The 23587-nt window shown below is 39.8% G+C and overlaps 1 protein-coding gene and 1 pseudogene across 3 annotated transcripts in view; one reads left to right on the top strand and one right to left on the bottom strand.

The window, feature by feature from the left end:
• The window catches only part of PLCH1 (phospholipase C eta 1), a 216351-nt gene that overhangs the window by 58549 nt on the left and 134215 nt on the right, over window positions 1–23587 (top strand). Inside the window, exon 1 of one of the 3 annotated variants that reach the window (XM_047728558.1) lies at window positions 3317–3807. The exons of the other annotated variants lie outside the window; for them this stretch is intronic. Coding sequence (XP_047584514.1) covers window positions 3765–3807 — 43 coding nt within the window. The 5' untranslated portion in view covers window positions 3317–3764. Of the gene's footprint in view, window positions 1–3316; window positions 3808–23587 lie in introns of those variants that run through there. 3 annotated transcript variants of the gene reach the window in all.
• LOC125099179 (40S ribosomal protein S11-like) lies at window positions 9081–9513 on the bottom strand (annotated as a pseudogene).

The following is a 23587-nucleotide window of genomic DNA, read 5'->3' as shown; positions in this document are numbered from 1 at the left end:
TTGAAATCCCGTAGATGGTTTTCATGACCTGAAGCATGGAGCCGGTGGGAAGGATCTGGGCCTGGAGTTAGCTTGGGTTGGAAGCCTGATTCTAGCACAGCTCTGCAGTCTTGGACATCTTGGCCAACTTGAATCTGTCTCCTTCCCTAAGTTTAAAATATGAGTACTAATGTAGCACCTTGCGGAATTTTCATGAAGATCGGAGAAGGTATTGTTTACAGTGTTTGGTAAATGATAGCTTTTAGAAAAATCACAAAGTGATGTGGCTCCCATGTTTGTGTCAGTAGGTTTTCTCGATGGACTTGGCAGTTTTGGAGCAGATGTGTGCCATGCTGTTGCCCTGAGTTGGTCTCAATTTGGAATTATGTGGCTGGCGAGATTGAGGTCTGTGTGGAGATGGTATAGCGTATCACCTCTTCAGCATGGGACTTGATTAAATAAAGTTCTGTCCAGCCAGTGATTAGAGTGCCCATTCACTCACCTTCTAGAGATTGAATACTTATTTGTCCAAGCACAGGGCTATGGCCCTCGGCCTATACTAGCTCATTTACCTTCAGAAGTACCCTATGAGGTGGCTGCTAACATCTCTACATTGAGGCTCTTTAGGCTCAGAGAGGCCCCCTTCCGTCAGGTAGTTAGATTTTAACAAGTAAAAATATAGGAAATTTTGCATGGGATGTACTTACACTAAAAAATTGTTTGTAGTTTATCTGAAATCCAGACTTAACTGGGTGTCTGTTTTATCTAGCCACCCTGCCCATAACTTCCCCAAGATCATGCAGTGAGTGAAGGACAAAGCTGGGACTTAGATTTTCCTCCATGTGACTTTGAAGCCCATGCCGTAGTCTGTTACTTGGTGATGTGTCTTTGAGAGATCAGAAGTAGAACTCAGGTGTGAAATGTAAGGAAATCATTGTTAGATGGGATTTAAAGTCCTTCTCTCACTGTCGATTGACAAGCTGAACTCGGAGACACTTTTCTCTTTTACCTGATTGGTGGAAGATAATGGTTATCTTCCACAATTAGAAGTAGAAATAGATATAGCTAATGAGGGCTTATGAGATACCAATTATATATGCAAGTACTATGCTAGAACTACTCTGGAAAGAGCCCAGTCTTTTCAAATGAGGAGTTCAGATAAGAGGTTAAACATTCCAGAGCTGTGCGGTTGTTGCAGTGACCCAGTCAAAGGAAGCACCACTGACCCTGAAAGCCTGGTAACCTCGACTTGACATTATACATGACCTTCTGCTGCGAGAACTCTGGGGCGTAACTCAGGGCAATGTGTGTCAATCATCCAGTGTCTCTGCTGACCCTAGAGTAGGTGTTTCAGTATGAGTCTTTCCAATGGGCTGCATAGAGAATTACTTGCTGCTGCTAAAGAATTGGATATTTAATAAGGTGTAGATATTTCTGGATTTTCAAAACCCATGAGTTTTCCTTGGTGGTCAGACACATGCTCAGGGTACATGCCTGCTTTCTAAAGGCTCTCCCGCCTGCTTGCCGGCACTGCCCATCGCTGTGGTGTTGGGCTTGGGCTTCATGTTTGAGCCATAGGTCAGCCTTTCCAGGGAGGAGCCTGGGGAGCTTTGAGGGCTAGAAGGCAAGAAGCATGAAGAACCTACTGGGAGAAGACTCGCTGTGGATGAGGAGGGGAAAAGCTGTCTGCTCCCTTCCTCTCTCCTCACTCTCCCAAGACTATTGTGGGGAACCTCTGGAAGAAAAGGGAAGGAGAAGTTTGCCAGTCTCCCTTGGGAGCACTTTGGTCTCCATCTCTTTTCTGGACTGAGTGAGAAATTGACCCAAAGCTGCCTTTTGCTTTTCAGGTAACTTTGGTTCTGGCAAGTCAGAGGAACGAGAAACCCATCATTTGACACCAATTTTGTGTCTTGGGGACACTAGTGTCTTTTTATAGAAGACTATCTGGGAGTATTAATCATTTGAATTATTTAACAGAAGTGGGTATTTCTGATACCTCAAATTTGGGGGTACCACTCTACATTTAAAGTACTGTTTCATTTAAACAGTGAACTCCACTGCATTTCTAGGTTGTTGTAAAGGATTTCAAGACTAATAACCATAGTATGACAATGATAATGCAAAATAACTGATTCTAAGCACTTTATGCGTATTAAATTCTTACAATAACATTTGAAGGAGGAACTATTATTATGCCTATTGTACAAATAAGGAAACCAAGTATCAGACCATTTAAGTAACTTGTCCCAGTTCACACAGATGGTTGGTGGAAGAGTCAGAATTTAAACCCAGGTAGATGGGCTCCTAAACTCTTAACTGTTTTGTTGTATATTTGTGTGTGTGTATATATATATATATACACACACATACAGAGTCTTGTGAGAAGGATATTCTAATTATGCATACTCACACACACATCTGTGACATTCAGATTTCTCAGAGGATTTAAGAGTAAACAGTAGGGTCTGCAGATGGGATGAGGGCCATGGCAATTGGGAAACAGGTGAACAGGAAGTGGGATAGAGCATGATACCTCAGGGCAGAGGGATGGGTTAGTGATCTGGGCTGGGTGGTCCTATGGGAGTGGAGTAGATGGGTTGATGGTGACATTTATGGGATAGGTCAGGGGTTCAGCGGAAGCAGGGAGAAGAAAATGGCAAGAGGTGTTAGTATTAGAGAATTCTGGGAGTAAGGGAGTTAATGCTCAGGATGGAGAGACTTAGTTACAAGTCTGAAATGCAAGACTACAGTAAATTGCTTGTGAAAGACATGCCCTGCCTTTCTGTCTGTCTACCTGTCTCTGTAACGAAGTTGATAAAACATGCAAATAAATGCTTATGCATATTTTAGGGAAAACTGGACTTTAATAATATGCCGGTTCATTCACTAAAACTGGCTTTTTCAGACCCATTCTCGCTACTTAACTTGCCCACAGGGATGTGATTTTTACCTGAGAAGTAGCCATCACTGCTCAAGTATTTAGAAACTGTCACCTCTTTCGTTCTAAGTTGGAAACCTTCCAGTCTCTTCTATAATCATGGCTATGTTTGTGTGTGGAATAAGGACAGACATCAAGGAAAACCTTCAACACTGTCAGTAATCTGTGCTTACCTGGACTGGCACGAAAGTAGTGTGCTATGGAGATTACAGATAGCTTCCTTTTTAATGGATTGCTTTTGCCTCCAGTGGAGTGATCTTTGCTTCCGAGAGTGTGCGTGTCTGTGTGTGTGCTTCTGTGTTTCTCTGTGTGTGTGTGTGTGTGTGTGTGTGCATGTTCATTTTCTGCATTCAGCCTGCGTCACTACCCTGGTAATCTGTGTTTCTCAATGGCCCCTTGTAGGTGAGGAGGGTTTTTCTTTGAAGGCTAAAGAGCTCCACTTCCCAGACATAAAATGTGCACAATGCCTTGAGGGTTTTAAGCCCTGCGCTAAGCATGCATGTCTCATACCCAAACTAGCCACAGCGCCTGCATTCCCACAATAGCGGCAGCCCTGAGCAGATGCTTCCAGTGCTCTTATCTGGCTGTGCTTTTCACTTTGGGACAAAGTTCTGTAATCATATCTCCCGGATTTATTTTCTCCACACCGTAAAGCCTGAATTGTGAAGATCGCATCATGCCATAAAGGGCAGCATGAGCCAAGTTCTTGGGGCTGCTGAGGATTTCTTTGCCTTTTTTTTTTTTTTTTTCCTCTTCTCCTTTCTGGAGATGTGTATCAGAAAAAGGCTTTGCCTTTAGAGAGGAATTTGACTGCTCTTGCCAATAATGTGTAAGAGTATTAAATTTAATGGCAGACCTTGAAGTATATAAAAACTTAAGTCCAGAAAAAGGTAAGAGTCATACTACTAATTTTAAGGTAAGTGGAATGGTCCTAGTGAAAGATGGGATGGATACATTTGTGATTTTATTTTCTGTTTAGTTAAGTTTAAATATTTATTTGAACTCTTGACAGCCTATTTGAGATAGTCTATTTCAGTCTGAGATAAAAAGGTGAAGTATTTTTGATGAGGCGAAGTGGTTTTTGTTTTTTTTTGTTTTTTTTCCCCTGGCAAATGTAGACTTCTGTAACAGTAAAATTTTCAGGCTGATGAATAGGAAGCTCATTGTAATGAAGTGGTCAGTGGCAAAACCACTGTATTCTTAGGTTGCAAGTCAAGGATGTAGATATGCCTAAAAATTTTATGTGTCTGACACCTATGAACAGTGAGCTTTAATGTAAACATTTCAAGTCTTACTCAGTTTGAGTCACGAGTAAAGCTGTATTTTAACTTTCTACAATAATCTGGACAGAATGTATTTGTGTCAGTTAAAAAGAGTCGTGTACGGTGAAAATAATTAGCTTTATAAAATGACACGGTGTAAGTATTCAGCATAGATAAAATGGAGGCAGAATCCATGTATCATGTTCTTAGAATCTGTCAGCTCCTATAGCATGAGAGAAGCATTTGAAAGTATGAGTGAGGAGATCAGAATTTAAATTATATGGAGATTGCTCTTGAATTATAAGAAATACTCCTGCCTGGTCAGACAGAATAAATGACATGTCAAGAAATGTCTTCCAAACTTGTCTTCCAACTGAAATTCGTCTGTCATTTCAGGTTATTCATGTGGGTCTACTTAGATGTAACTTTATCATGTCAGTGCTCCTTGTGAGAGCCTGTCTGGAGACTGTTGCTACTTTATGGTATCAACTTCAATGTGTCATGTTCACGGTTCCAGCCTTGATGCCTGCTTTTTATTCAAAATATGAATTAGACCATGGATGAAATTTCCAGAGCACAGCTGAGTTTTCTAAGCCTGGGAAGGACCTTTTACATAGAAATAGGGTAGGATTTGGGAATTTGGATAACTCAATATGCAGTTTGTCAGAAGGATTTTCCATTTAGAGTTTTGTCTTAATATGTTTGGAAACTCTCCTGTATGCTGAATGCAGGAGTAAATTGAAATGCATAGCATACTATGAGGACTGTTTGGCTTTGCACATCACAGAAATAAGGATGGAAAGGACTTCCATTACTTTTACCATAAAAGTAATCTCTAAGATTGAATTAAAGTGAAACATTATGGCAATTTGAGTGAATTTTTCTAGTCATCTAAGCTTGTAAAATGGATGAATGTGAGGTGTCTTGTTTCAGGGATGATGTTTTCACGTACAGATAGTCTTATCTTTTTTTCATGAGCATATATTTCATATTTTACTTATTTTTAATTATTTTAATGATTCATTTTGCTGAGCGAAAAATTTTCTGTACTGACTGCCCATATTGGCATTAATCTTAGTGGATGGCAAGACTATTTTTAAAGAAATCTTTCTTCTGCATTCCAGGACAGTTTTAAGTGAAATATCTTAAATTATACAGATCAGTTCCATTTCAGAATGTAAAACTGGTAGATTCTAATTTTCATCAAATCTGAATTGTATTTATTATTAAACAATGTTAGTGGAAGTGGTTTCGATTGATGGGTCTATAAAGTTGAAAAATGTTCATTCAGATCCAGAAAGATCAAAGAGAAGAAACCCGAGTTTTGATGGCATATCCCTAGTCTTAAAACTGTATATTAAGTATAAAACTCAATGGTTGCTCCTACATTGTGTATTTATGCATTAGCTTAGGAAAATATTATTAGTCTCAAATTTTGGTATAATGTACTAAGCCTCTGAGCTGGAAGTCATCTCAGTGTTTCTTAAAACACTCAAAAATTGTAAGGTACTTGAACTGCAACATAAAAACAGCAGTCAGAGGAAGCTTCAGGCATGTAAGGTGAATGTTTTAGAATCTTGTTATGTCTACGAACCCCAGCCTCCCTTTCAGCAATAAGCACTAATACTAGTTCTTACTTCACAAGGTTGTTATAAGAATTACTGGTATAACGCCTCTGAAAGCATTTGGAAGATGGAAAGGCCCCAGAAATATAAGATGATCTAATTCTAGAAATAAGGGTAATGCACATCTCATCTACTTTAATTGAAGAGAAATTGTATTTGTTCTAGAGTGCAAATAAAAAATGTTGACCTAGAACCTTGGTACCATCTGCTACTAATTTTCCCCTTGGCTTAGTATAACCTACATGACAGCAGTGTGCACACTGTGTATTGAATGTCCTATGCTGATGTCCGTGTAGGAATGAGTCCTAGATTTCTAGAGCAGAAAGAAACCATAGCCACCTTACTCTTTTAAGAAGAAAAAAATAGGCTACACATTTTTTTCTCTAAGACATGAAATAGATTTTTGGCTGGAATGGAGCTCTCCAGTTCCCAGATCATGATGGCTGGACCTACTCTATTTAATCATACAGAATTTTGCTTTTAGGAGATGCTGAGCATTTTAGATACTTGTGATTTCTGTCTTTATGTCATTTGAATTCTTCGTACAAGGGAGGGGAAATCGAGAGTTTCTCATGGAATCCAAAACTGTTAATAAATAATTGGTACAAAGATATGTTGAATGCTTTATATAACAAGGGCTAGTGGGGGACATGAAAAGTGAATAAAAGTATTAACCTTTTTTTCAGTAATTCATAGTATAGTACAAGGACATGCTTCTATCATGTAATTATGGCAGCACCGTAATAGAGGAACATTCCAGTGGTAGCTTGAGTGTGGAGAAGTAAGCAACGGATTTCTGGAGGTAATATTTGAGCTAAGCCTTGAGGAATAAGAAGGATTATATCTTGTAGATAAACAAGGATTGAAGATGAGGAAGTAGGCAAGGGCAGAGTGTCATAATAAAGACCTCATAATCCAGGCTAAGAAATTTGGACGTTATCTCTCCCTGTCCCCTCCCCTCGCCCTACCTAAGGGAGAAGGTTTTTATTTTTTTTTTATTTTACTGTTACTTTTTTTTTTAATTTTATTTTTTATGAACATATATTTTTATCCCCAGGGGTACAGGTCTGCGCATCGCCAGGTTTACACACTTCACAGCACTCACCATAGCACATACCCTCCCCAATATCCATAACCCCACCCCCCCCAACCCCCCTCCCCCCATCAACCCTCAGTTTGTTTTGTGAGATTAAGAGTCACTTATGGTTTGTCTCCCTCCCAATCCCATCTTGTTACATTTATTCTTCTCCTACCCCCTTAACCCCCCATGTTGCATCTCCTCTCCCTCATATCAGGGAGATCATATGATAGTTGTATTCCTCCAATTGACTTATTTCGCTAAGCATGATACCCTCTAGTTCCATCCACGTCGTCGCAAATGGCAAGATTTCATTTCTTTTGATGGCTGCATAGTATTCCATTGTGTATATATACCACATCTTCTTTATCCATTCGTCTGTTGATGGACATCTAGGTTCTTTCCATAGTTTGGCTATTGTAGACATTGCTGCTATAAACATTCGGGTGCACATGCCCCTTCGGATCACTACGTTTGTATCTTTAGGGTAAATACCCAGCAGTGCAATTGCTGGGTCATAGGGTAGTTCTATTTTCAACATTTTGAGGAACCTCCATGCTGTTTTCCAGAGTGGTTGCACCAGCTTGCATTCCCACCAACAGTGTAGGAGGGTTCCCCTTTCTAAGGGAGAAGGTTTTAAGCTGGGGAGAGATTAATGTGATTTGAATTTCAGAAGGATCTCTGACAACAGTTTAGAGACTGGGGGGGGGGCGGCGGGGGAGAGATGAGACTAGTGCAAGGGAGACCAGAAGGCTTTTGCAGTAAATAGGTGAGGGTACAGTGGTCTCAACTTTCTGAGCTTAGACCTTTCATGAGAAAATACTGGACTCTGAAGTTGACATTGGTGTCCTTTGCCCCAATCAAAGCTGCTCTTTGATTGCTTTTTCCTCTGTATGCACATTTTGTCCAATTACTGTCTTGCAATTGGAATATATTAGCTACAAGTAGGTAATTACCTGATGTGAAATATAACATTTCTGCTCTTACTAAGTTTGCAAACTCTTGTTATTAGACAGGATTTTGCCTGATTATGAGTAGCTCTGTTTTTCTTTTTAAAAAATTTTTATTTATTTATTTGAGAAATCGAGAGAGAACATGGAAGTGGGAGAGAAAGGAGGAGGCTTCCCACCAAGCAGGGAGCCAGATATGGGGCTTGATTCTAGGAACTTGGGATCATGACCTGAGCTGAAGGCAGGCACTTAACTGAATGAGCCACCCAGGTGCCCCTCTTTTTTTTCTACAGAGAATGAGAAATGTTTTCCCTAAGAAGCTTAGAGCGCTCCAACTCAACCTTTTTTAGGTTATAAGACATTGATTTGAATGTTGTCATGCTGCTTGTGTCATCAGTCCAAATATAACAGTAGGGAGGTCAGTGGCCATATCTTGGTATTTAATTTTGTTCAAAATTACTATTTCCCTATTTAATGAAGAAGGTGAAGCTCATGATACTGTGTACTTTATTCTTTTTCATAGATCAATTAGTCTAGTTCTGAACTACCTAGTAGAGTGAGTTCTTTATCATTGTTCTTATTTGGCTTTTCTTTTTCTTTTCATATATTTTCTGTTCTAGATAAATTTTAAAAATAGACTGAATAGTCTCCAAAGTAATTCTGTTTTTTTTTTTTTTTTTTAAATTGGAATTGCACTGATTATGGAATACCTGAGGTGAATCACTAACTTTAAGACACTGCCTTTCAGGACCATAGTAGGACTCACTAAAATTTAAGTCTTTTTGTATGTCAGTAAAGATTTTGAGTTTTTTTTTTTCAAAGATTTATTTGAGAGGGAGAGAGAGATAGTGTGAGAGCATGAGGGGAGGGAAGGGGTGGAGGGAGAAGGAGAGAATCTTGAGCAGATTCCCTGCTGAGCATGGAGCCTGACGTGGGGCTCCACTCATGGCTCACACCCAGGACCCTGAAATCACGATCTGAACTGAAACCAAGAGTCAGATTCTAAACCGGCTGAGCTACCCAGGTGCCCCTAGAGTTATTTTTCTTCATGTAAGTTGTCTATATTTCTTGTCAGGTTAATACTTGTGGTGGTTTTAGTCGGTATTGTGAATAGATTTTTGTCAGTTGTATTCTCTCCTTCCTTCCTTCCTTCCTTTTTTACAGGGAAAATAACTTTATTTTCTTTGGGGGTATGGGTAGATGTTTAGTCTCAGAATTTCTAGAATTGCTTCTTCGCACCAGTGGGCTTCATGACCTTGAGCGTGTTGAAACATCACAGTTTTGCTCAAGGGCCAGCACTTGCACACTGACAACGTTACCAATCTGGACATCCTTGAAGCAGCGGGATAGGCTCACAGACATGTTCTTGTGGTGTTTCTTGAAGGGGTTGTACTTTTGGATGTAGTGGAGGTAGTCTTGGTAGATGACAGTGGTCTTCTTCATCTTCATGTTGGTCACCACACCAGACAAAATCTGCCCTTGGATAGAGACATTACAAATAAAGGGACATTTCTTGTCGACATACATGCCCTCTGTGGCCTCCTTGGGAATCTTGAAGCCCAGACTGATATTATTGTAGTACCATGGGAGCTTCTCCTTGCCAGTTTCTCCAGTTAGGACCCTCTTATTTAGAAAGATGGTCAGCTGCTTTTGGTAGGCACGCTGTCTGAATGTATGCCATTTTAAACACAATATAAAAGAACTAGTACAAGAAGTATGTTTTCTTCTCTTAACCCTCTCTACCTCTTTCCTAAATAAATGACTTTTAACTCTTTTTACTAGCCTTTTTGTAGGGTTTTAGTTTTACTTTCATATCTCTAAATGATGTATTTATACACTCTGTTGATTTTTCAGTTTTTGATATCATCTGTTGATTTTCTTCTGTGGTAGATGAGGAATTAGCTCACTAGTAAAATCCCCACATCTCTTTCAGTTACTTTGTTAGTTGGCTATCTATGTAACTTTAACAATTTCACTTACACTTTTTTTCTCTGCTCTGCCAAATAGAAATACTCTACCTAGTGACCATAGTACTCCCTTTACCCATCCTTTCTCTCACTTGTCCCTCCTTACTTCTCTCATATATAAACATTCTTTAATTCCTTTTCAGTATTCGTTATTACTCCTTCCATGTTTCAATAACAGGTTGATTTTATTTATTTTACTTTTTTCCCCCAAGATTTTATTTATTTGAGAGATGAGAGAGACAGCTTGAGATGGGAGAGGGTCAGAAGGAGAAGCAGACTCCCTGCTGAGCAGGGAGCCTGATGTTGGACTTGATCCTGGGACTCCAGGATCAAGACCTGAGCTGAAGACAGTCGGCTTAACCAACTGAGCCACTGAGGCGCCCTGAACATAGGTTGATTTCTTTTTTTAAAGATTTTATTTATTTATTTGACACACAGAGAGAGAAATCACAAGTAGGCAGAAAGAGCGGGGGGAAGCAGGCTCTCTGCCCAGCAGGGAGCCTGATGCGGGACTCGATCCCAGGACGCTGAGATCATGACCTGAGCCGAAGGCAGAGGCTTAACCCACTGAGCCACCTAGGTGCCCCTCATAGGTTGATTTTAAAAGTTTACTATCAATAAGCAAAGTTTACATACTATGACTGCATGAAGTTATGTGATTGTGGCTACATAAATATTCACCAGAGCAAGTAATCACCTAATTTAATTTTTAATTGCTTAATTTTAGTTAAGGATACCGCTTCAGAACATGGTATCTGAGGAAAAGGGTAGATTCTGGAGATTTCTATACCAGATGATGACATCAAGCTTATTAGAAACAAATCGAGTATCTAAAAGTCATTTTGACAACTAGCAATCTTTATCATAACTCAGGGAGATGAATAAAGTTGTTATCTCCACTTTGGGGATGACCAATCTGAGGTTCAGAGAGAAAAATAACTTATCCTAGGTCATAGTGTAATTTTGTAATTGGTAGAGCTGACATCGGAATACTGTTGGCTGACTTTGGAGCCTGAACTTGCAGTCATGTTCTCTCTTAGTGATTCTGTTACTTTCTTGGAGTTGGTAAGATACAGAGGCAAGAAACAATTGAGTGCCTTCTCTGTTAAAAAAAAAAAAATTACCACTTTTATGGTTTAATTTCTTCTCTCTGCATATGGTGTTCCCTGGAGTAAATGGGCCTGCAGCTGCGTGAGTACTTCCTGATTAAGAGAAGGAAGAGCGGGACGCCTGGGTGGCTCAGTTGGTTGAGCAGCTGCCTTCGGCTCAGGTCATGATCCCAGTGTCCTGGGATCGAGTCCCGCATCGGGCTCCTTGTTTGGCGGGGAGCCTGCTTCTCCCTCTGCCTGCCACTCTGCCTGTGCTCGCTCGCTCTCCTCTCTCTCTGACAAATAAATAAAATCTTTAAAAAAAAAAAAAAAGAGAAGGAAGAGCTGTGAGGTAGTTGACATAGGGCTTGGCTTAGGGAAGCAGGGGCATAAGAATGGTTATAGGATGGGACCAGATCTTGAAGGTTTTTAATATCCCCCTGAGGAGTCTGGGCTGCATCTAATGAAGAAGGAAAGAAAACGGCTACTTTGGAACTTTGGAGTTGATGGGTGATATAAAAGTAGTAGTTGAGGAAAAAAGAGTGGTATTTTAAGAAAAACGTGGTATTTTTTTGGGGAAAAAAAGAAGTACCATGAAGGACTGATAAGGGATCCTGCAATCTACCTGAGAAATTGGTTCAGGCATATCAAGGCCATGAACCCTATCATGGAGGTTTTCAGGAATGATCCATTACTATCTCTAATTATTTGTCAACAAAACAGAAGCTATCATGAGTGACTTAGAGTTACTTCGGCTGTCTCTTTGAAGAAAGGTAAATGATTATTTCTATTGATCTGTTTATTATTTATTTTTAAAGATATTATTTATGTATTTGACAGAGAGAGACAGCGAGAGAGGGAACACAAGCAAGGCAAGTGGGAGAGGGAGAAGCAGGCTTCCCGCTGAGCAGAGAGCCCGATTCGGGTCTTAATCCCAGGACTCTGGATCATGACCTGAGCCCAAGGCAGAAGCTTAATGACTGACCCACCCGGTGCCCCCCTATTGATCTGTTTAGAGAGTAGATTATGATTGTAGATGTATGCAGTATAAGGTTTTCATCTAATTCCTTCTTCTTAAAATCAGTGTCCATATTGTCTGATTTTTCCAGGTAGGGTGTGAGAAGATAAACCTTGAAAGAATATACAGGCAGGGGGTCTGAGGCGCCCCTCCCCTCAAGTACAGCTATAAAATCAGAAGAGAAGGGACAAAAATAAAAGACAGCTTTAAAAGACCGTTGTTTTACTCTCTTTTAATTTCTCCTTGCACATTTTCCCCTCTCATGTCTATGTTCATTTATCATCATTTGCCCATTCTTTATTCTTTATTTTAAATGTCCAAAATTATATCTAATGACTGTTTTTAAAAAGACCAAGCAATACTGACTCATATTAAGTAACTAAGTAAAATTCTCCCTCGCCTTTCCCACTCCTTAGATTTCACCATAGTTGACACTTTCTTTGGCACATGGACTTGGCGTCCTTCTTGGAGAGTGTGTACATGTGTGTACGCAAATGCGGAAAGGGACCGTGCCACTAGTGCAGGTTTCACAGGGAATTACACTTGTGGGTGAGGAAGAAGGACAATGGAAAATGCAAATTGTGTGGGCTAAGTCACAGTCTACCTTCTTGTTGCTACTTCTTCAGCCCTCGTTGGAAGGTGAGGCAGGACTTCAGCCTGGACCTAGTAACTAAATGCCTCTTATATTGTGAGCATCCTCTTGGTGGTAAGGTTTTAAGGTTAACTTCACTCATTTTGTGCTTTCCTTATTTTCTGATTTTTGCATTTTTAAAATTTACTCACTTCTTTTCTCATGTTCTTATTGGTGTTTTGAAAAATTAAAAGGCCAAAAAATCCACTTAGAAAATGAGAGAAGGCAGGTATGGGGAACATAATAAATAGGGATATACAAATTTTGGTGGAGGCGTGGGGAGGAAGAGGGACCATGTCTCAAGTTTCTTCTTTATCATTTAATTTTAATCTTTTTTTTTTTTTAAGATTTTATTTATTTATTTGACAGAGAGATCACAAGCAGGCAGAGAGGCAGGCAGAGAGAGAGGAGGAAGCAGGCTCCCTGCTGAGCAGAGAGCCCGATGCGGGGCTCGATCCCAGGACTCTGAGATCATGACCTGAGCCGAAGGCAGCGGCTTAACCCACTGAGCCACCCAGGCGCCCCCCCTAATTTTAATCTTATGTAAAGAATTTGATCAGTCCCCTTTTCCCATTCTGATGCATAGTCATTCTGAACTTTATTTCATATTCTCTCACTATTTACTTACTTTTTCCTATCTCAAATGTACGCCTTTTGGGGCACTGGGTGGCTCAGTTGGTTAAGTGACTGCCTTTGGCTCAGACCATGATCTCGGGGTCCTGGGATTGAGTCCTGCATCAGGCTCCCTGCTCAGTGGGGAGCCTGCTTCTCCTCCTCCCACGTCCCCTGCTTGTGCTCTCTCTCTCTCTGTCAGATAAATAAATAACATCTTTAAAAAAAAAAAAACCCAAAAATAAAAAAAACAGATTGCGCCTTTTTTCCTGAAAAAGTGATGAATGCAAGCAAGATACACACAAGGGGACAGAAGAACAAAAGGAACGGAGAAAGGAGCTGTTCCATTCTCCCTACACTTGAGTTTCTTACTTTTCCCGCTCTGTGCACTCACACTCACGCTTCTATTGGTTGTGATCTTTCCTCCTCAAAGTCTTCCTTTTTCTTTGCAGATTCCCTTGCCCTAGTTTTCTCATTTCCTTTCTCTTTTCACAGAAATAAAGTTTAGGCTCAATTTGGTTTATAAGGCCACATGCGAGTCCGTGAAGGTAAGAACCCATGGTTGGGTATTACCCTGGCTCTGATGTGTATCAGCTGTAAGACACAGGAGCAGTTCCCTGCTCTTCTCTTTGGTCTAGGGGGTCTTCTTAAGATGCCTTCCATGATTTTTCTTGTTCTAAGTTCAGAGAAGTATCGTTAAGAACAAACACAAAGCAACACAAATATTGGCAAAAGGCCTGCAGAGAAGCAAGAGAGCAACAAAGTGATGAAGTTCTGAAGTTGTCAGTGCAAATAGTGTCTGCAGGCCTGGATAACATTCTCTTTCTATTCCCAGGTGGCGATCACCCTTATCTGTTTGTTTATTTGTTTGTTTGTTTGTTTTAAAGATTTTATTTATTTATTTAACAGAGAGAGAGAGAGATCACAAGTAGGCAGAGAGGCAGAGAGAGATGGGGAAGCAGGTTCCCTGCTAGGCAGAGAGCCTGATTCAGGTCTCGATCCCAGGACCTTGAGATCATGACCTGAGCCAAAGGCAGAGGCTTTAACCCACTGAGCCACCCAGGCGCCCCTATCACCCTTATTTGAAGAGAGAGTACAGTTTTGATCACTGCAGTTAAAGAAGGTAGTGGGGGAAAGCAAATAGTAACAGAATGGAAAATGGATTCTTTCTTTAGGAACAGGTCAAGTTGAAGAGGCTGGACATAACATTTCTTGATTGGACCATCCACTTTTATAATTCTGTGGCTTCTAACTATTGGTTTTTTGTTTTTTGTTTTTTTTTTTAATTTCTTCTTTTGAGGTATATGTGTATTGGGGGGAGGGGGGTTTCCATACCATTGCTTTTTTGTGCTTCTTCTTTATCCTGTACTCATGTATTATTGTCTTCCTGATATGATTCGAAGTTTACACTTCTTTGTTCAATTTCCTTAATTTCTCATTCACTCAATACTTAAGTTTATTTTCTTGTTTTTTATTCATATTGCTGGAATCTTTTCCCATTCTCACATGCAACCTGTTCTCTTTTTTATTTTTTTTTAAGATTTCATTTATTTACTTGACAGGCGGACATCACAAGTAGGCAGGGAAGCAGGCAGAGAGAGAGGAGGAAGCAGGCTCCCTGCTGAGCAGAGAGCCCGATGTGGGACTCGATCCCAGGACTCTGGGATCATGACCTGAGCCGAAGGCAGAGGCTTTAACCCACTAAGCCACTCAGGCACCCCTGTTCTCTTTTTTCTTAATCATTTGTTTGTTTCTTTGTATCCCCAATGAGAAAAGAAGGACGCTAGTGTCAGGGAGAGCCCCAAAGTTCTAATCTAGGACTTTTTTCAGTGCTGTGGTATAGTGCGGGGCAGGAGGTCAATTATAGGATTTGAAGTAAAATAGCAGCAGGAAACAAAAGTTCTAATAACAGCTTAGCTCTTTAGATAACCACCTGGGTCAATTTCTCTGGTACTCATTTTCCTCATTTAAAAAATACAGATTCTGTGCCTTTCAAAGAATTGTGAAGATTAATGAGATGAAGTGTGTGACAAGTCTTGTCCGGTGGTTGGTGCATACGCCCACTTATTTTAGGATCTGTGTTACATACACACACATTCACACCCACGCACACACAGCCCTTTCTTTATCTCAGGATTGACAACCTGTATCAATTTTCTGTTTGTATTTTTCCTCTAACCCATTTGCCTAGCATAACCAAAATCAAAGTCAAGCATATGACAAAGAAAAACTTAAGGAAGTAAGAAGTTAACATGTAAGTCCTTCGTTGATTTTAATTAGCAAGACAGCTTATTATTTAGAGTACATAAATGTGGAAACACATTTCCCACTCAATTCTGATAATCACAGCTTACCCACAGTCCATATCCCTTGAGAATTAATATCTGATCATTTGTTCTACCTTCTTTCATGCTGCTTTTCAAATCCAAAATTTGCTTGGCTTCTAGTCACTTAGACTGTTGCATAAATTAAGCACACTGTCCCCCTTACTAAATATAACTTCTCGGTGTTGTGGATTAGGATTTTCCACAGGCCAGAGAGGATGTTTTAAAAAATATGAAGAAGAGGACCAAAAAATTTTTAATCGTGTTTTCAAAAATTAAAAGAATGAAATACAGTTATACGTGTGTTTGTGTGTGTGTTTTACCTTACCTGACAGGTAAAGGCTTAAAAAAAAACAACCAAAAAACCCCCAGATGATATCTAGTGTTGGCAGAGGTGTGTGAAATGAGCACTTTTCTATACCGCCAGTGGGAATTTGAGTTAGTATTTCCAGATGGCAGTTTGACAGTAGGCAGACCCTTCAGCTCAGTGGCTTTACTTCCAGAAACTATGCCTATAAAAGTATTTGCACATTTGCACAAAGACATGGTGATAGGAATGTTTATGGCAATTGTTTTTTTTTTGTAATGGCAGGAAAAGTTGAACAACCTTAATGTACACTAGTAGACAGTTTTTTCTTCATGCCTAAATGTATGTGCATAAGAAAAGGTAAAATAAGCTCAGAAGTTTATGCCTCGAACTAGTAATACCAGTTATCTTTGACTACAGGATTATGTGTAATTTTCTTCTTCATAATTCTTTGCACATTTGTAATTAGCATATATTCCATTGAGAAAAGATCAAGATCAAATCTACTTTAAAAAATCTGGTTCTAGGGGTACCTGGGTGGCTCAGCAGGTTAAAGCCTCTGCCTTCGGCTCAGGTCATGATCCCAGGGTCCTGGGATCGAGTCCCACATCAGGCTCTCTGCTCAGCAGGGAGCCTGCTTCCCCCCACCCTCTGCCTGCCTCTCTGCCTACTTGTGATCTCTCTCTCTGTACAAAATAAATTAAAAAAAAAATCTGGTTCTAAAAAAAAAATCTCATTCTATATTGAAAACATAGAACAGTCTTTTGCTGGCTCCCAGCTGTGCTCTGGTTAGGCCAGTGCTATCCTGAGCCCCGTGAGGTGGTCTTAACTGCTTTCAGCCTCTTCCTCCGGTTGGGTGTGCTAACAGCAGGTCTCTTGCTCTTTCCAAGTCCCTTTTCCTCAGCGTTGCCTTTTACCAGTCTTCGTCTTTGCTTGCCTCTCCTTCCACTGCTTAGGTCGCAGACTTAACATCAAACCATTTAGAACAGTTTGTTCTTTCTTAAAGGCATCCTTTGTGTTTCTTGATAGATCCCTTGTCAGAAATAGGATCCTTCGACCTCATGAGCCTGGTGAACTGTATTTCTAATACCTCTGCTGCATTAGTTGAGGCATACTAGCCATTGTAAAATGATTAAGCTCTGTATCTTTAGGCCTTAATATACATCTCATGCTGCTTTCACAGGCATTCCTGGATGAGTGGCTCTCTTCCAGGTGGTGATTCAGGGGCTCAGGCTCTTTCTGTCTTGTGGTTCTGCGCTTGTCAACATATGACTCACAAGGTTGCCTGAGGTATGTCTCCTCTCCAGCCAACCAAAAGGGGAAAAGAAAATAGAGAAATCACTTTTAATGCACAAAGCCTAAATTCTACTGGCCAGAACCTAAGCACGTGGCCAGACCTACCTGCAAAGGAACGTGTGAAGTCTAGCTTTGTATGCCCTGGAGGAAGAGGAAATGAGTTTTGGTGAACACATAGTAATTGGTGCCTTAATAGGCAGAAGCTCAACTCCTAGTTCCATGCCTTCCTGTGTAATGTCTTTAAATTCTTGAATTTATTTGAGGATTAGTTTTCTTATTCATAAAGTAAGCGCATTAAGACCCATCCACTACAAAGTGTTGGTATGAAGATTAAATTCTGAGTCATCCTTCATGAAATAGCTTCATAAACTGGGAGATGTTATGCAGATACAAGGAGGACACTTTCATGAACACAGATCTCACTATTGGGCTTTTTAAAAAAAAAAGTGTACCTGATCTGTAGATTAGATGAGGAGCTGGCAAACTACAACCTGTGGGCCAAACCTGGCCAGCTGCCTATTTTTGTAAATAAAGCTTTATTAGAACACAGCCATGTTGCATAGTTTATGTATTTTCTGAGACTGCTTTTGCATTACATGCAGAGTTGAATGAGTGCCAGAGAGACTGTATGGCCCACAGAACACTACAGTGTTTACCATCCGGTTCTTTACAATAGAAGTTTGCCAACCTTTGGACTACACTGTGAGTGTCTGAGGTATTATTCGTTTGTATTTAGTAGTGTCTGAGATGTAGCATTTGCCTAGGGAGTCTTTACTCGGGCTGAAAGCTCTTTTCAGAGCCCTGTAGTTCGGAATTTATGCAGTTGGAAGGCAATTTCTATAGGAAAGATACCTCTCCACTCGAGTGGATGAACACTGTAGGCTCCTTTGCACTCTGAATAGCCAAATAGCCAAGATCATTAGGCACCCTGAGTTCAGTCCCAGCTGAATCCCCTCTACCGTGCTGCCTTTGCCAGATTCTTTTCTAAACATAAGCAAATGCCCTTTCTAGAACATCATCATAATTGCTACAGTCATCAAACTGTTTATAGTGCTCTGCTATTGAACTCATTATGTTTGGCAAATATTAAGTGAATGATTATTACAGGGAGTAAAATCCCTGTAATGGACAGTTGACTGAGAAAGGCTTTGATATGACTAGTGCACTGTCTCATTAGTGTTGGTTTCCACTTGTTCCATAGCCTGACTTTTGCTAGTTTGAAGACCCAACAGCCTGAGCAATAGTGGTACAAACTCGATCTAGTAACTCTTCTCCTCTAATGATTGGCAAAGTAAGAGTTTCTATCAGCCAGTCAATACAGATTCAGCATTTAGCATATATGGTAAGCTAGATGACAGAGGGGAGGTTCGTCATACTAACATTTATTAATACCCACTAGCAGTTACACATTGTGCATTGTACTAGGTGCCAAGGGTGGTAGGATAAATAAGCCCATCATCCTGCTTGAGGCCCATGAAGCTTAGTGAAAGAAGAGGTAGAAAGAACAGGCAGATCTCTTCTTACCTTTGACAAACAGGAAGGATTTTGCTGGGAGACACTTCTATAGGTATTAATATCTGGAGCAACCGTTCCTTCAACTGTGATAACGAGGAGGTTGAATAGTTTGACTGATTTATGGAAAGGTAGGGGAGAGGGGCAGAAAAGGAGAGGGAATAAGAGAACAAAAGATTTCAGCAGTTAATGATAGAACTGGGTCAAGATTTACTTCTCCATGCATGTTCTTAGGTACCCAAATCTAACCAAAGGCACTTGCCTAAATTGATAAAATTACATGTTACAAAGAAGTGTTTTGCAGCTATGTTTAATACACACATTTTTGTAGCTTTCTCTTTTGTCTTTTTGTTTGAAACAGTTAGATTTTAAAAAGGATGCAAAAAACACAAGGTATGTAATTAGAAAATCTTTGTAGAATTGAGCTATTGAAAATACCTGTTCTGTTACTCTAAGAAATTTGCAGAACAGAACAGGGACAAGGTCTCATTCCACTTGGTATCCTTAGGAGAGACAATGTCCTACATGGAGTCTAACTCAATAACTGTTTACTGATAAAATATTTGGAATTTTACAATTGGAATGGAAGTTTTAATACCCTTTTTGATTACAAAACAAAGGGAGAAAGTAATACATATACCTAGAAGGCAAAGATCAGTGAACAGTTCAGAGTTCTCACTGGGGCTGGGATATTTGGTTGCAATGCACCCTCTGTTTGGTCTGGCCTCCTACTTTGCCTCGACTCAGGCTTGTGATAAAAAAGCTTTTAGATGATGGCAGTCGTTCCTCTAATTCTTGTGACTGACCCCAACATAAGCTTCTCTAAGCAGTGCTTTCAAGATCTTATTGAATTACATAGGTGATAAGGCCCCCAGCTGGGATACGGAAGATGGCAGCTTCAATTTGGGTCAGTTGTTAGGCTTTCTCTATAAATTCTGCTGATTCACTAAGGGGAGCATCCTCCCCTTTTCTTCAACATGCCAATTCTTCATGTGGCATTATGTTTGAAAACTGTAGGCAGTTGGGGACTTGGGCTATATGGAATGTTCTGCAGAGCACATCAGACCTGTGTTACTTGGTAAATTTCATATGAAATTGAATTACCTACGAAGTCACCCTAAGGAAGCCCCTCGTCCTGAGGTAACTTAAGAAAAAGAAAATTGTCAATTTATTTTCCAATGAGTGAATTTGTTTTTAAAAAGAAGGATGTTGATTTTCTTTTAATAATGTAAAATCCAAATGCACAAAAGATGAGACAAAACTCATGAGACTGATATGGGTAAACAGGTAGAAGGATTATTGTTGTCACCCACCTCCACCACTCTCCTCCTGCTGTAGCTGAAATCATTTAGCTAAAGTTCAGGTGCAACTGAAGTTAGAGCACCTCTGATATTAGGATATTAGGAGAGAATATATGTTTTTCAGGGACAGAAACAGCACTGTTTTCCTTCATAAATCTCTACACCTGTTAGTATAGTGTTGTGTACATGACAGGTTTCTAGGAGCTATTAACTATTGAGAAGTCCTTATTGTATAAGACCTACTATTGCCGGCTGGAAATAGCCTTGGAGTTTTCTGCTGCAATCTCAATTTCAGATGCCTTTAGTTTCTGCAGCATTCTTAAGAATTTCAGAATTTGCTCTGAGAGTTAGCTTGGAGAGAGAATAGGTCAGTAAAAGTGGCTGTTAACTTCTGAAAAGAACATAGCTCCAAAGTTGGCGTGTTCAGATGGTCACAAGTCTGCTGTTTTAAGAAAAGTTGGACTTTTGATGGTGTTCAGCCTGTTTGGCCCTGAGGAACATGACACAGAGTGGGCAGAGCCTTCATAGATCAGGTGCTGGTGCTTTCTCGAAACTTCCATGCATCCTTGAAAACGTCTGGCTCCCCCGTCCATGGATATAGATAATGAGTCTAAGAATTGCTTTCCATGTTAGGTAAATCACTAGTGGGCCCTTGGCATACCAGTGTCAGATGAAGCAGAAAGGTCTTTCTTCTAATGATTGAGTGGTGTTTGAAAAAGATTAGGTGTGAGTGAATATCTCACCCTTGGCAGGTGCTCAGGAGTAGTAAAGGAATATTCTGCAGTTTAGAGCTTCAGAAGCTTCCTTTCCCCTTCAGATATCCTCTGTTATCCTGATGGACTAGGAGCGTAAATGACCTGTAACCAGCATCCTTCCTGGTCTTCAATTCTATTGCTTCTTCATACTTTGGAGAAACTGGGGAGGCTTGGCATCCAGTGACTGGTGGATGGTGATGGGCTCCACACATTTTCAAATGGGATAGCTGGGGAGACAGTTTGGATATTTGCCTTTCAATGTGGTACTGCCTCGTTGAGCTTTGACTCATGACAAGTGGATAAGTTGATTCTGTGGTCTGCTGGGTAATTATGTGTTCTAAGTAAGATTAACTTCTTAATTACTTCTGAAGGAGAAGCTGTAATATTGAACTGTGATTGTTTTTGGCAGGCAGCCAGGGAGAAAGCACAATTAAATGTGTGACTACTTCTTTCCAACTATGAAAGGCATACCTCTAGGTAGGATTATTTAACCACTGGATCAAGACAGACTGAAGTCATTGCATCAAAGATGAATAGAGATTAAATGTAAGAAAAAACTTCTTTTAAATCAAGTTTTATTTTTTGAGGAGTAATTCTTTACTAAATTACTTTGTGCTTTACTGCTAGAGCTTAGGAGTAAATAATGGGAAATGATTGGGAATATCTTTTCTTTTTCTCAAAAGAACAGTTTCAGATTTTATAATTCAATAAATATTTTTGAAATAACAGAAGGGAGGGAAAAAATTCTGTTTCCTGCCACTCTCCTAAGTTTTCTGGCTGGGGCCCTATAAGTTGGATGGACAGAAGGCAGAATAATAAGAAAAACATACACATTTTAAAATATGTTTTATATGACAAAGGAGCCTTCATAAGGCAATGAAGAGCTAAAGAAACAATTGAGCCTGAATGTTTTTATACTAGGTTTGATGAAGAGTGAAAAATAAAAGTATTATGACAAAAGGGTGTGAGCTAAGGGTAGTAAACTGGGGTAAACAGCACTAGCTCCATGTTTGGATTTCTCCTGGCATCCTTGTCTTCATAGGTAAGGATGTACTTTATAAGGAGGTTTAGGATGGGCACCTCTCGCAAGAGAGCGTTGGGTATGACCTACTTCGGAGGAAGAGGAGGAAGTCAGAGAGTTCTTCCTGTACCTGCCATGTCCAATATTCAGTATGCCAAGGTGCCATATTTTGGGGTAGTGTATCCTGACCCCATTAATATTATTATTATAAAGTTAAACTGTGAGTTCTATTTCCTCTAATCCTTTACTTGTGCTAATCAGTACTCAGCTGAAGGGCTGAGTACTGCAGATCTCCAGAGGGCTCTCTCTAAGCACTTCTCTCTTCTCCTGTAACCTGTCGTATGAACTCTAGCTGCCTTGTTCTCAATGGACTCCCAACTTTGTCTTCTCAACTCAAGACCGCTGAACTATTCCTGGTTTCCCCCTTTCTAAGTCTAGAAAACCTCTCCAGACCATAAGCTGAGATAACCATTCAGTTCATCTCATGTGATTCCCAGCTCTTGGGGATTACTGTTCTTCATGGTCCAGGTTGGGGTGGGGTTCAAGACATGCTTCCCCAGAATATGGCACCTTGGCACGTCGAATATTTTAAGCCAAAGGACTTAAGAAATGGCATGTACAGGAAGGACTTTCTGACTTTCGTCCTGCAGCAGGTCATAAAATCCAAGAAGGACATTATTTCTCAGCTTTATTGAGATATAATTGATTATATTACATTAATAAAACATTATATTACATTAATATAACATTGTGTAAGTTTGAAGTGTACAGTTTGTTTTATTTGGCACACTGACACGTTGCAAAATGATTACTCCCCTGAAATTAGCTAACATCTCCACCATGTCACATAATTACCATTTCCTTTTTGTAGCAAGAACATTTAAGATGTACTCTCCTCACAACTTTCAAGTATACAATATAGCGTTGTCAACTATACTCACCATGCTGTATATTAGATCCTGAGACTTGATTCATCTTACAACTGGAAGTGTATACCTTTTACTAATATCTCTCTATTTCCATTCCTCAGCCTCTGGCGACCACCATTCTATTCTCTGTCTCTGCATTCAGCTTTTTAAAAATTCCACATATAAGTGATAACGCTTGTCTTTCTCTGGTTTATTTCACTTAGCATAATGCCCTCAAGTTTCATTCATGTTGTGAATGGCAGGATTTTCCTTCTTTTTCAAGAGTGAATAGTAAATATTCTATTGCATTGTGTGTGTGTGTGTATAAAACATCTTTATTATTGATGGACACTTAAGTTGTTTCCAGGTATTGGCTGTTTTGAATAATGAGTTAATGAACGTAGGAGTGCAGATATCTCTTTGAGACCCTGTTTTCATTTCCTTTGTATATATTCACGGAAATGGGATTGCTATCATTTGGTAGTTCTATTTTGAATTTTTTGAGGAACCTCCATACTGTTTTCATAGTGGCTATGGGATTTACATTCCCACTAAAACACACAAAAGTTGTCCTTTTCCTTCATTCTTGCCAACACTCATTATTTCTCTTTGGTGATATCCATTCGGTCAAGTATAAAGTGATGCCCCATTGTGGTTTTCATTTGCATTTCTCTGATGGTTAGTGATCTCAAGTATCTTTTCATGTACTTGTTGGCCATTTGTATGTCATCTTTGGAAAAGTGTCTATTCAGGTCTTCAGCCCATTTTTAAATTAGGTTGTCTGTTATTGCTATTTGTTGTAAAAGTTCTTTATATATTTTGAATACCAATCAGTTATCACATACTTGACTCACGGGTGTTTTTTTTTTTTCCCATTCCTGAGGTTGTGCTTTCATTTTATTGATTGTTTCTTTCTGCTGTGCAGAAACTTAGTCATTTGATATAGTCCCACTTATTAATTTTTACTTTTCCTATTTATCATATCATTCTGAAGACCAGTGTCATGGAGCCTTAT

Source organism: Lutra lutra, chromosome 1 (genome assembly GCF_902655055.1).
Source record: "Lutra lutra chromosome 1, mLutLut1.2, whole genome shotgun sequence".
Taxonomy (NCBI): Eukaryota; Metazoa; Chordata; class Mammalia; order Carnivora; family Mustelidae; genus Lutra; species Lutra lutra.
Note: the sequence above shows the minus strand (reverse complement) of the source record. Positions and strands in the feature narration are given on the sequence as shown.